The sequence below is a fragment of the Callorhinchus milii genome, unplaced genomic scaffold (genome assembly GCF_018977255.1).
Source record: "Callorhinchus milii isolate IMCB2004 unplaced genomic scaffold, IMCB_Cmil_1.0 Scaffold9, whole genome shotgun sequence".
Classification (NCBI taxonomy): domain Eukaryota; kingdom Metazoa; phylum Chordata; class Chondrichthyes; order Chimaeriformes; family Callorhinchidae; genus Callorhinchus; species Callorhinchus milii.
The window spans coordinates 9,301,959-9,314,046 of NW_024704750.1; the positions used below are offsets into that span (position 1 = coordinate 9,301,959).

The 12,088-nt window shown below is 39.0% G+C and overlaps 2 protein-coding genes across 4 annotated transcripts in view; one reads left to right on the forward strand and one right to left on the reverse strand.

The window, feature by feature from the left end:
* pals1a (protein associated with LIN7 1, MAGUK family member a) overlaps positions 1 to 3,002 on the forward strand; it is a 37,811-nt gene extending 34,809 nt beyond the window's left edge. For all 3 annotated transcript variants that reach the window (XM_007888086.2, XM_007888085.2, XM_007888087.2), the window contains exons 13-14: positions 658 to 768; positions 1,719 to 3,002. In XM_007888086.2, coding sequence (XP_007886277.1) covers positions 658 to 768; positions 1,719 to 1,895 — 288 coding nt within the window. In that variant the 3' untranslated portion in view covers positions 1,896 to 3,002. The remainder of the gene's footprint in view (positions 1 to 657; positions 769 to 1,718) is intronic.
* Positions 3,003 to 4,384: 1,382 nt separating this feature from the next.
* Positions 4,385 to 11,525, reverse strand: atp6v1d (ATPase H+ transporting V1 subunit D). Its single transcript, NM_001292273.1, is given in 9 exon segments — positions 4,385 to 4,890; positions 5,610 to 5,688; positions 6,050 to 6,116; positions 7,163 to 7,266; positions 8,038 to 8,082; positions 8,378 to 8,445; positions 8,774 to 8,853; positions 9,801 to 9,918; positions 11,301 to 11,525. Coding segments are annotated over 9 exon segments (741 nt in total). The 5' UTR covers positions 11,342 to 11,525; the 3' UTR covers positions 4,385 to 4,751.
* Between the last annotated feature and the right edge of the window lie 563 nt (positions 11,526 to 12,088).

The window sequence follows — 12,088 nt, forward strand, 5'->3', positions numbered from 1 at the left end:
AGAAGCAACTGTGGTTCAGAACATGAATGTGGAAGGAGAAACATTGTTTGCTTTAAGTCCATTCCTTCCATAAATTATCTAAAACTTTACTCCAGTATTCTAGTTCCTCTGCTTCTATCAGGATTCCTAAATCCATCTTATAACATAACATGTAGGAGCAGGAATAGGCCATTCAGCCCTTCGAGCTTGCCCCGCCATTCAATCATGACTGATCTTCTAATCTAACTTCAGCTAATACCATAACCCTGCCTTATCCCCATATCCCTTAATCCCTTTTGCAATAAGAAACATATCTATCTCAGTCTTGAATATGTTCAACGACTGAGCGTCAACAGCCCTATGGGGTAGCGAGTTCCATACATTCACCCTTTGAAATAGTGTGTGAAAATACATTGATTTAATATATATGACTCTTCTCTATTTCCCTGTCCATTATGAAAGATTGTACAACACATTGTCTTATTTAAATTTAGACTCATCTCAACTGAAATGGAAAATCTTATCATTCAATTTCACACAAACCTCTCCTCATGGAGTCCATCATTATGAAAAGGAATAAATTATTATCAATAAAATATAGGATCACAAATATATATCAGCAGTTAGTTCTCATTACAGTATTTTTGTTCTCAAACTGTTGTACATTAATCCCTACAGTCTCTGAAGATTCTCCGCAATTCAGATTTAAAACCTTACATAATATTCATTGCGCCACCTTCCCAGGAGAGATTACGTGCGATGTTGACCAAAGAGGGGAAAAATCCTAAGGTAATTTCTTTTACATAGTTTTTTTTCTGAGAATCACTGACATCTGAAAACATTACTTCAAACAGTACATGGTCTACAATTATTTAAAGAATGTTTAAAAGTCACACTTCAATCCAAAAAGTATTATCCTTAACAGCTTATGGATTTTTNAAATCTTGTTGTGAGTTGATTAAATGTAACCTTGGGCTTCAGTTGAATGTTGTGACATAAAGAACAGTTTGCAAAGTTCAGCAGACCCTGCAGATTAGTCCCCTGTAAGCACTTTCAAATGCCAGTTACTCTCCATGTATAATTTTCACTGGTTGTATATTGAAATTCAAACTCTGATGATGCAAACAAGGAGTTGTAGTTCAGATGTACTTGTGCATCCCACAAGCATGTTTCCAAATTTTCCATTTGAGATGTGCTATCGGAAATTTCAGTCTCATCGTTGCATGCCACTTTAAAATGTAAATAAGGGAGCACTATTTCTTCTGAAAAGCCATTAATCAACTTAGAGCCTCGTGAGACGCCATGTGCAAGGCAACTTTCAGGGAACTGGGGAGTATTAGAATTTTCTTTTGGCTTTACAGAGAACCATTAATATTTTTATGAAATGTTTCAAGGCAGAATCTTCTGTAGTTAGGGTTTGACATGGTCTTTGCTAATTTTAATTCCAGTACTTTTGGCATTTTATTACCTTTACAGAGGGATTGGCAAATCCCCTACTTTCAGAAAAGGCATTCATGTTGTCGATTGCCCTATCGAGGATGAGTGTAGGGCAGGGGCTCTTACACAAATTGTTTTTTTTAGAAGAGCTTAACGTGTAAAAAATGGCTGAATGAAACAACAACTTGCATTTATATATTATTTATAAACAATTCATATTAAAATACAAATTGATTTTTTTCCTCTTTACTTCCTACCCTTTCACCACCTCCATCGTGGTTATTTAAAATTTTATGTTGCAGCCAGAAGATCTGCGAGATATCATAGAAAAAGCGCGAGAGATGGAACAGAACTACGGCCACTATTTTGATTCGGCTATTGTCAATACAGACTTGGAAAAGGCATACCAGGAGCTAATCCGTCTCATAAACAAACTTGACACAGAGCCTCAGTGGGTTCCATCTACATGGCTTCGGTGAAAAAAAACGGTCAAGTCACAGATTTGCTGTGGAGCAGTCTGCCCGAAAGATCATTGCTTTTTTTAAAATGAAAGGCAGTGCTACAAATTAAATTTCAACTATTGAAAAAAAAGTGACATTCCATTTCGTACCAGCACTTGGTGGTAGCAATATTCATATAATTACTATAATGCTAACTATTTATAATGTAAATATAGATTCACTTCTAGCAGTAGCTGTCTCTGAATCACACTGCACATAATCCAGCCTATACTGATTTAACCTTTAGCTGTGGTATTTTTATACGCGATTTGTGAAATGTAAGCCTTTCTTGAGGGGAAAGGGGAAGAGATGGGAGTCATCTTGTGTCAAGCATTGTGTCTTAAAGACTTTTGTAGGGATTATGTATGTAGATGACAGAGTATATTTTTATGACCTAAAACTGAAATTCACAAATTCCATCATTTTAGATTTTTGTATTATGATAGATTTGTTCGCTCATTCATGTAAGCAGAAAAACATCAGTTTTGAGGCTAGTGAAAATGGAAGGCTTTGATGGTACATCTTTTAAGAATGTTTGTGTGAAGCTGAGTGATGAAGACCTAATAGGTTGTCTTTTATGAAATCCGTAATGTTCAATCAAAGACTGGAATAGAATTATTGAATGTAACTACTGTACAGTAAGGCAATAATTGGCGCAACAGGCAACACAAACTGCCTTTTTAAAAACTAATGATCCTTAAATGTGAATGTTTTTATTTAATATATGTATGTACTTGAGTCCTTAAATTGAAGTCCAGTCATACGCAACCTTGTTTAGTAACATTATTTTGTGTTTTCCTTTGAGAGTTGCAATGTTTTTAAACACTGGAATTTCATGATTCTGTTCATTCATTGCTGGAATAGGCTGAACAGTCCCTAATGAATGATGTATGTTTCTTAATTTTGTCTATACTGTATTTTGTATAAATAATTGTTTCAGTATTAAAAGGCACTGGAAATTGTGTGCTTTTGTGGCTTTGCCGCTTATCTGCTTGTACTAAAGCAAGAAAGGCCTTGGAATGGTTGACGTCATGTGGGCAATGGGAAATATCTATTGATATCAGTGAGCAATAACAACACATCAGGACTTGTTGACCTGGCAGATATCATATCCAGCTTTGGGTTCCAATCAAGCTCAGTGAGACAGTCATTAGTTTGGATTAGGCATGTGTGAAATACTGTATACTAATTTTAACATGCATATCAATGAACGGTGATATATTTGAGGAAGTTTGGAGAAGAATCAAGATGAAATACAGATATATTATGAGGGTATAATGAAAGCTTACAATGTACCTGCACTCGCTCTGTATTTACGGGAACTTTTATCAGTCATGAACTGCACATGGAATATTGTAAAATTGTATTTGTAGATTTTCAATAAAATGAATCACTCCAGGCTGATGTCAATTGCATCATCATTTGCGTAACTCATTGAAGTGAGATGCAGCTTCATGTTCTACAAAAGCCATGAAGGGCAGAAAGGTAAATACGGATCTCCAGTGCTTCAAAATAATTATTGGAAATTGATCAAATAGAACAAATGCCTGAACTTCAGCAATGGAATGAGGGTTTATGAATATGAATTGCATTTCTGCTACTAAAAATGTGGAAAATATTTATAGAAACCTTGGTTTAACTAAAAAATAAACTTTTTTTAAAAAGAACATTGAATTTAATCCATGCAATTCCAGAATATTAATTACAGTACTTTCGTATTTAATCAGATTTAATATGCAATTATTTCCATTTATGATCAAGCATTTATTTGAGGTTTGTCTTTGAATGGTTGTATTTCATTACATAGGTTTAAAACCATACTGTATTCCTCATCTGAACTTCCTATTGCCATTTAGATGTAATTTGATAAAACCTCACGACAATGTGTTGATGTATACATTCTGTTTAATGTTGCAAAGTACTTTGATAATTGTCTTCCCCATTTAAAAATCCCTGTTGTCATTTTAAAAATGCTTGATGCAGTGATGGTGGGGGGGAGTGGCTTGAGTGTTCTGAAGGGATGAGAACTGAGAGGCCCTTTTCATCCAGACCAATCTTGTGAAGTTGCCACAGGTAAGAACGGAACCTAATGCAACAGAACAAGAGATTTATTGGGAATAGAGAAAGATGTGGAGAAACTGCATTTGAGTGCCAGTCAACAATTTCCCAGTGCCTTGAATGAATTATTTGGCTTTGTGCAAGATTTGAGCTCCAGATTGACTGCAGGCTGTTACAGAAGAAAAATAATTTGATTTCCACTGCCAAATGTAGCATCACTGATGAAAGCAATAAGAGGTGATCTCACACAGCAAGCACTTCTTAGCAAGTCTTTTAAAACTTGATTGTTAATTCTGACAACCCCTCACCTTCCACTTGTGGTAAAAGATTGTTACAGTGAAATGCTGCCAGTTCCCTCAAGCAAAATATAAGTTTTAAATGCATAACAAACATCATCTGTCTAACACTTTGATTTTAGAAATAATTTAATTATTAATCCAAACAAACACTTGGTACAGCCTCAAAACTGCACACAGGAATGTTATTATTTGGCTCTTGATAAATCCTTCTTGAATAATAGTAACTGAATATTAGAAAACATTCATAATACAATTTACTGACAACCACACAAAGTACTTCAAGAATTGAAATGTTTCATTTATATGTAAAATGAGATGCCTGTTAACTCCTAATCCGGCTAGTATTCAGGTCTGGATTGATAGATTAATATCTTGCATTGAAGTCAACCAACATACATCAAACACCAATACAAATGGCAAGAACAAAACATTTGCTTTTTGAAGGAAAAGCAGCTAATTGAAAAGCCTCCAGGTGAAGTTAGTCAAATAACAGATCTGCATCCCTTTCTTCTTCCAGCAGGTTGGCCGGTTCATGCCCATGGATTGTCCTATAACTCTCCTGCTCTTTTTCTTGCTTCTCTTTCAAGTTCTTTTTCTTCTCCTGGATTTTTTTCAACCTGTAGATGTACAAAATACCACTTACTCATTCATTTTCCTATAAATGTTGATGCCACTACTTGACCAAGGCAAACCTGAAGTTAATTGTTGGTACAGTTGGTACCAAATACTGGTTAAATCTACTCTACCGGCACCTCTTGATACTCCCAAAGTGATGAAAAATGTTAATGGTTTAATCAAATCATGTTCATGCAAGCATGAAGTACTTGATGCAGAACTGAATTTATAACCGGATTATACTGTACTACTGTAGTTTATTTTCGAGGCTATTAAACCTTAAGTCCTGGGTATTTCACATCAGCAGCAACAACTTGCATTTATATCATGCCTTTTATATATAAGTGCTTGACAAATATTGTAGTGAAAAAAACTAATGTAGGGCTATATTAGAACATGTACCTCATAATGCAAAAAATGTTGTCCTTGAACAGTATTCAAGCAATGATACAGTATTTAGAACCATCCTGTCAATTGAATTTTACAGCAGCAACCTGCTGAGAGCAATCCACAATCTCTTTGATTTGCTGGTGCCTTTCTAAGAAATGTGTTAATTTGAAAGCCAGCATTGCTATTTATATTACTGCAACGTGTTGCTGGTTTAACATAGCATGCAAAGGCAAGCCTGGGAATAAGACCTTTGACCAATGAGTGAAATGGTTTCAAATTTGAGCTTGATGATTTCACACTGCAGTAATTAAGCTTTGTACACATTGCTTACCTATAAAATTCCTCCCTTTCTCTCTCGTCCAGTTCAGTTATGATGTACGATAAGGTACGCTCAATGCGAGGAATGATCACTGGGAAGTGAAACAACATAAGGAATACTTCTGTGCAGATTGAATATCTATATGTCAACAATTGTTCAATAGATGTCTCCCAATTCCCCCACAGTCCATATTTGGCTTGTTCCATTTAAACACCTCTGATTTTAGCTAGATTTAAAAATCTCAGATCAAGCAATCCCAGGATAGCCAGATGTAGAGTAATATTTATACATTCTTCCCAAACGTAACCCCAACTTCAGTACACCCCTAACTAGACCAGTACCACCCATCATCCTCTAAGGAGGTAAAGTAATAAGGTAAATCTGTTTTTTGCAAAGCGGCGTAACATATTTAAGCTCTGTGCAATAAAGTTACATCAAAGTGCAAAACTTACCATGTTCAATGGCATTTACACGTCTATTTGTGATCTTTATAGCTTCATCCAATGTCACAAATGAAGTCTGAAACAAAACAATTTAGTACATTTTACATTTGATAATATTTTCAATGTTTTTCACTACATTAATGATCTCTCATTCCGTACATTGTGTGTTGACACATATTCTGATAACAAATGTGGAGCTAGTGAAATGGGGTTTCTGAACTGTACATTCTATACTACAATTTTTTTAAAAAAAGATATAATCTTGTTGAGCACTCATTGTTTGTGGTATACAGCATCATGGTATAGTGGTACATCATCATAATATTGTGTAGTCAATCTTGCAAAGTGGCTTGGGATTAGTCCTGCACAATCAACAAGCTATGACGGCCACATGTCGTATGTGTGCTGGTATTTTGTCTTATCATAATCTTGCTTGCTTCCATTTTTTTTTCTTCCATCGATTTCGGAACATTTCAAGATAGTTTTCAAATCCCTTCATGCACCTGCCTATCTCACCGACCTGCTTACTCCCCAACTCACTCCCGCTACCTCCGCTCGACAGGCTCCAACCTCCTGAATGTTGCTTGTGCCTTCTGTTCCACAATCGGTGGCTGTGCCTTCATGCAATGTATACATCAGGTACTGACTATTGCTGATTTTGAAAACTTAATGAACGATTGTATAAGTTTATAATCTTGTTTGTTTTATATGCAAGGTAGGTCTTTGAATGTGGTCAAAAAAGTCAAATCACCCAAAGCTAAAGAGAAAGTCCTTCATTTTTTGGCCGCTCCTTAGTTTAAGTTGATTTATTTGGCATTTTTTACTGAACAGGTGCTTTTTCCTTTTTGTGTAATAGGTAGAGGCTCCACTTCACCACAATACTCACCAACAGATTTGTGGAATTTAACTGCGATAGCACAATTCAAACCATGTCCAGATTATTTTATTTTCCAAATTTTGTTCAAGAAATAAGACTAGGTGCACATTCCTAGTATAGTTAAAACAGGTGGCACCTTAATGTGGTAATTATTTTTAAAAATATGCAACTCGTATTATTTTTGTGGCGTAGATTGAATTTTTGTAGTGAAAAAGTTATTATAATCACCTCTCTGTGCCTCTTACCTGCAGTGACGCCAGTTCAACCAAAAGCTCTACTGCTTTTGCATAATTTCTCTTGAGTTTAGCCAACTGTTCTCCGCCTCTGGCAAGTCCAGTCAGCTCATAACCTGACGAGAATCAGAAAATGAAGAACCCGTCTCTCAGGTCATATTTGCTTGAAATGGTAAGTACTGTACCTTCATGTTTAATCACTAGCTTTAACAAGTGCAGAGAAGTGCAGAAAAATAGTAATAATTTGGTCACTCAATCCACAATTGTTTGTGGGACACTGCTGTGCACAATTGGCTGCCACTTTTTGCCCACCAATATACAGTTATTCTCCTTTGCAGTATATTCTGTGAAGCGCTTTGAGACTTCTAGAAGACCTGAAAAGTGCTGCATCGAATGCAAGGATTATTATTATTATTGTTAGAACAGAATGATTGGGACAGCCAAGGGCGGGTTTGAGAGTTATGGAAATGGGGAATTGTGTACAAGTGTTGATCTATCTGAAGAGGATTTTTAACTGCCTCTATAGAACTGTCTCTCAGGATATTGGAAAGTTAAGTGTGAAAATTATACTTTATGATTGTTTTGGGGATTGAGGGAATTGGTGTATAGAATGTCTTATCCAGAAGATGGCAGCAAATGATGCCTGGTGCTCAAATACAATGTGCAATGTATTCAATCCTCTTCCTTGTTCTGCTGCATGCATTCTCTACTCTCTTTCCACATATATCACTTTTTCTGGAACATTTCCCACAAGCACTGTAAAAATAATCATTCAAAAGTACAAATTCATTGTTTAAATCAATATTCATTCTATCTTCTATTTAGGGAAACAACTTTGGTAACAGAATAAACTGTTATTTCTGGTAAGTAAATAAATGTATACTTACTATCTCCTCCTTCATGGTAGTGTTCAAACACTGGCAGAGTAACACCTATCAAGAGAGTTGATTTATTCATTAACGCCGCTTCCAACAAATGAGTTAACAGCAAATCATCTGTTACCAAAACCTTGAGCTGCCTCATTAAGCGCTCTGAGATGCTACCCTATGTGAGGGGCACTATATAAATGTAAGTTGTTGTTGATCAATCTTAAGCTCTTGTTTTATGTATTGTGAAGTAAATAGTTTGTGTGCTGATCATTTTATTCGTCACTGATAAGACAATTGGCAGAAATAATACCATGTTTCATAAAAAGACCAAGATTCAAACATACTTCGTAAAGCATACCTGCTACGTTGTCTCGCTTAGCTCGGACCTTGACTTGTGCCTTGTTCACATTCTGGATCACAGTGGTACTGCAAAAAATGAAACAAGGATATCAGCCACAAATATCAAGAGTAGTTACATGATGTACTCTGTTATTTCATTTTCTTGATGTAGTTCTTGAACATCAGCTGAATAGATAATCACTCTATTGATATTACTTAGTTCTGTGCAAACATATTTCTCCACACAGAGGAAAAACAATGAAACATTGCTTTTATTGGAACCTGGCCCAAATAGTCAATTACATTATTAGCACAAAGCCTTTGCAAAAGGGCAGAGGGAAAAACTGAGAGAGGATTATTGTTCCATGTACATTGCTGGAGCTAGTTTTATCCTCCCTTGAAGATGTTATCTTACCTGAAGTCTCCAGCAGTAAACTTAGCTTCCGCCAAGGAAAAGGCTGCCTCCCTCATTACTTCACCCATCAGAGTCTTAGTCTGGAGGAATGAAATGCCAGTTAATTCAAATCAAGCAATAAGAAGTCAGTCCAATTTTTTTTGTCAGACAATCACAATGTTTGAATATTCAAATCACCCACCCATCCACCTAACTATGCATGAAGATTTCCCATTTGTCTGGACTGGAGTGTGCATTGTCTCCTCAGATGACTGCACCCTGCATACCTAATGCCAGAAAGTATTGGGCTGGTCAGCGTAGCAGGAGCCATGTTTTGGGGTCACCAGAGTGTATTTTGACTTGCTGCTTAAACCACATTTTAGCATAGTTTGCCATTTTAAACATGGTCTGGAAGCTTCCAACTGCTTGTCCAGATTGCACTTTCTTACCAGTTAGAACTTTGGCTTGCAGGAGCTGAATGGGATGAATCCCTCACCCAAGTATCTAGTCTGCCCCTTCATGTCCTGCCAAAGAGCCAGGCTGGCTTTTCAACAATGGTTTGGTGTGCTGGTAACTCACCTGTCTCAGGAACCAGACCACCAAGCCCACAACAGAGGATCACCTTGATTTTGATATTTTAATGTCAAGTATGTCACTTTGAAGGCAGCACAGCATTGAAGAGACCCCATTTATCTCTCTCCCACCAGGATAGTCATTGCTTAGTTATCATTAGACATCTGAGAAGTGTAGGTTTGAGCCCACTGTGTGGATAGCAATTACCAGCTCCTCCTGGTGAACTGCTGAACTCCACCATTCCAACTAGTGGAACCATCACTCAATAGGAAGGGGTAGGGATGTCTGTCCATGCTGTGGGCAGGGGTTGGTGGTAGTGCATGCTCTCTCTCTATTAGGTTGTACTTAAACGAGAACAAGTCAGTCAGAAGCTTTCCTGACAAACTTGCTACTGTTCCAAAAGGACAATTTATAAATTGGAGGCAAAATGAATGAATAGTTTTGGTAACTCAAATTCTTCTGATGGAATTTTCACCTCAATAATCTTTTTCAAGATTTGTCTGAAGCGAAGAGTAAGGGCATCAGACTTCTTCTTTAGTAAATTACGACCAGTCTGAGCACCTTTCAAACGTGCCTTCATTATCGTCTGTACCCTGAAAGAAAAAATAAAGCATTCAAACAGCTTACTTTGGGGACTGTCTGTTGAAAAGAATGAAAGTAGCTTTAAAATAAATAAGATTTGTCTTTTAACATTGAGTGGTAACCCGAGATCTTCTCACAACTATATGAGCTGTAAAGCCCCCAGTAACAGAAATACTAATTTACCAATGAGTCATGTTGGACAATCTGTTGTCAACAGTGCTGTGAAGCTCTGTGGATCTAACTGGCCCAAGTACCAGAATACTGAGACCGCCTGATTTTGATATTGATTTGCCAAGCACATCACCTTGGAACCAGCTCAGCCCCAAGGAGACTTGATGTACCTCACTTCTCTCCCACCCCCAGAAGATGGTCACTAGTTGTTCACCTGACAACCACTTGTTTGGGATGTCCTCCTGATGTGAAAGGCGCTTTATAAATGGAATCTTGTTGTTGTTGTTTGAGCTATTGCTAGGTTGATAGCAGATACCAGGAACCCCTTGCGTGTCTCTTGGGTGAGCAGCACAACTCAACATGAAATGTTAGGAACTTTGTTACTGTTAACAACAACTTGCATTTATATAGCACCCCTCACGTAGGGTAGCATCTCATCGGTGATTCTCGTAATCACAGCTCAGACACTGTGATTCCTATCCATTGAGTAGTGGTTCCCCCCCACTTGGAAGTGCAGAGCTGCAGAAGCCACTATTCTGTACACTGTGTACTAAGTGACAATACAAGCTGTCAATCTATCTCTTCCTCACTCCCAAGAATAAGAACCTGATAAAAGCAGTGCTTTAAATGCCAGCAGTACATTTCAAAGCACGTCACCTGATTCACTGCGATGCTTAGTGACTGTGTATTTGGGGAATTTGCAGAGCGAACGAGACGGAAGGGGTCATCATATGGATCAAAGTGATGATGTGTGACTGATGGCAAGATGCAACATTGCGTCTTTGCATTTCATATATGTATATATATATAAATAAAAAAAAGGTTCGACTTGAGCAATAGTGGATTGCAACATCTTGGGTTCAGTTACTGGTGCCGGGTTGCGGAATGACATTGTATCATCCCTCAGCAGTTTTAGTTCCTTTTCTCTTCCTCTCTTCCTTCCCGGGCGCCGGGTTCTTCCGAGGCCTCTCAACGTCCATAATTTGCAAAACAGGGCTAACTGATTGCTATTTGATCGCGATTCGGATAAACTGACAAATGTTACATCCCCTTCCCCCCCTCCCCCCCTCCTCCTCCTCCCCCCCCCCTCCTCCTCCTCCCCCCTCCTCCCTCCCCCCCCCCCCCTTGAACATCTCGCAGATGTATTTTTTCCCCCTCCTTTTTAAAAACAGCGCAATTATTCCAAGAAGCACGACCTCGAGCAGGAGCGCCCGATACTTACATCCGAGAGGGAAAGACCTCAATCCTCTCCTTCCCCGACATCTTTGCTCCGGGAGTGGGGGGGGAGGGGTCGCAGGAGCCGCAACAACAGAGAAGGATCGAGGAACGCTCGTCGATGGACCCGGACAGAGGTCGTGAGGATTTTTCGGATAGACCGACCACACGAGTGTGGCCAGAGAGCTGCCTCAGCCCAGGGAAGGGTCTGTGTGTGTGTGTTTGCTGTAATGTCTCAGCTCCCCGCCCTGGGGTTGGCAACCAGCTGAGCAATGGTCACGTGAGGACCGGAAGTGACCCTCTCCTGCTCCCTCCTCCTTCCCACTTTGGCGGCTAAACGCGCGCGCACCAACACGAAACCCTCAATCGGTCAATATTCAACACTCCCCCGGGAGGGAGGCACACCTACATATAAATACATATAGTTTTAAAAATGAAATAAAGCAAGAAGGGTAATGAGTCTTCACGGTTACACCGTGAGGCGCACGTCCGCCTGGGCGCTCGCCTCTTCTTTTACCAATATGGCGGCGGTTCCGGTGGCCCTGACCGGTTTGCTGCCCACTGCCCGCCCACCTCCCGTGAGCTCAACATTCAAATCAACCGGGAGGGGAGGGGGGGGCTTCACAGAGAAAGCGGCCGCCGGAGCAGCCACACTTTAGTTTAAAAACAACGCGATTTTTAATTTCATAAGCGATGGATCGGGGGAGGAGGGGGGGTGAAAGAGAGGTGACCTTTGACCTCCGACTTCCCTCTTCCTCCCTGCCACCGCGGTGGGCGCAGGCGCACTGAGTGTCT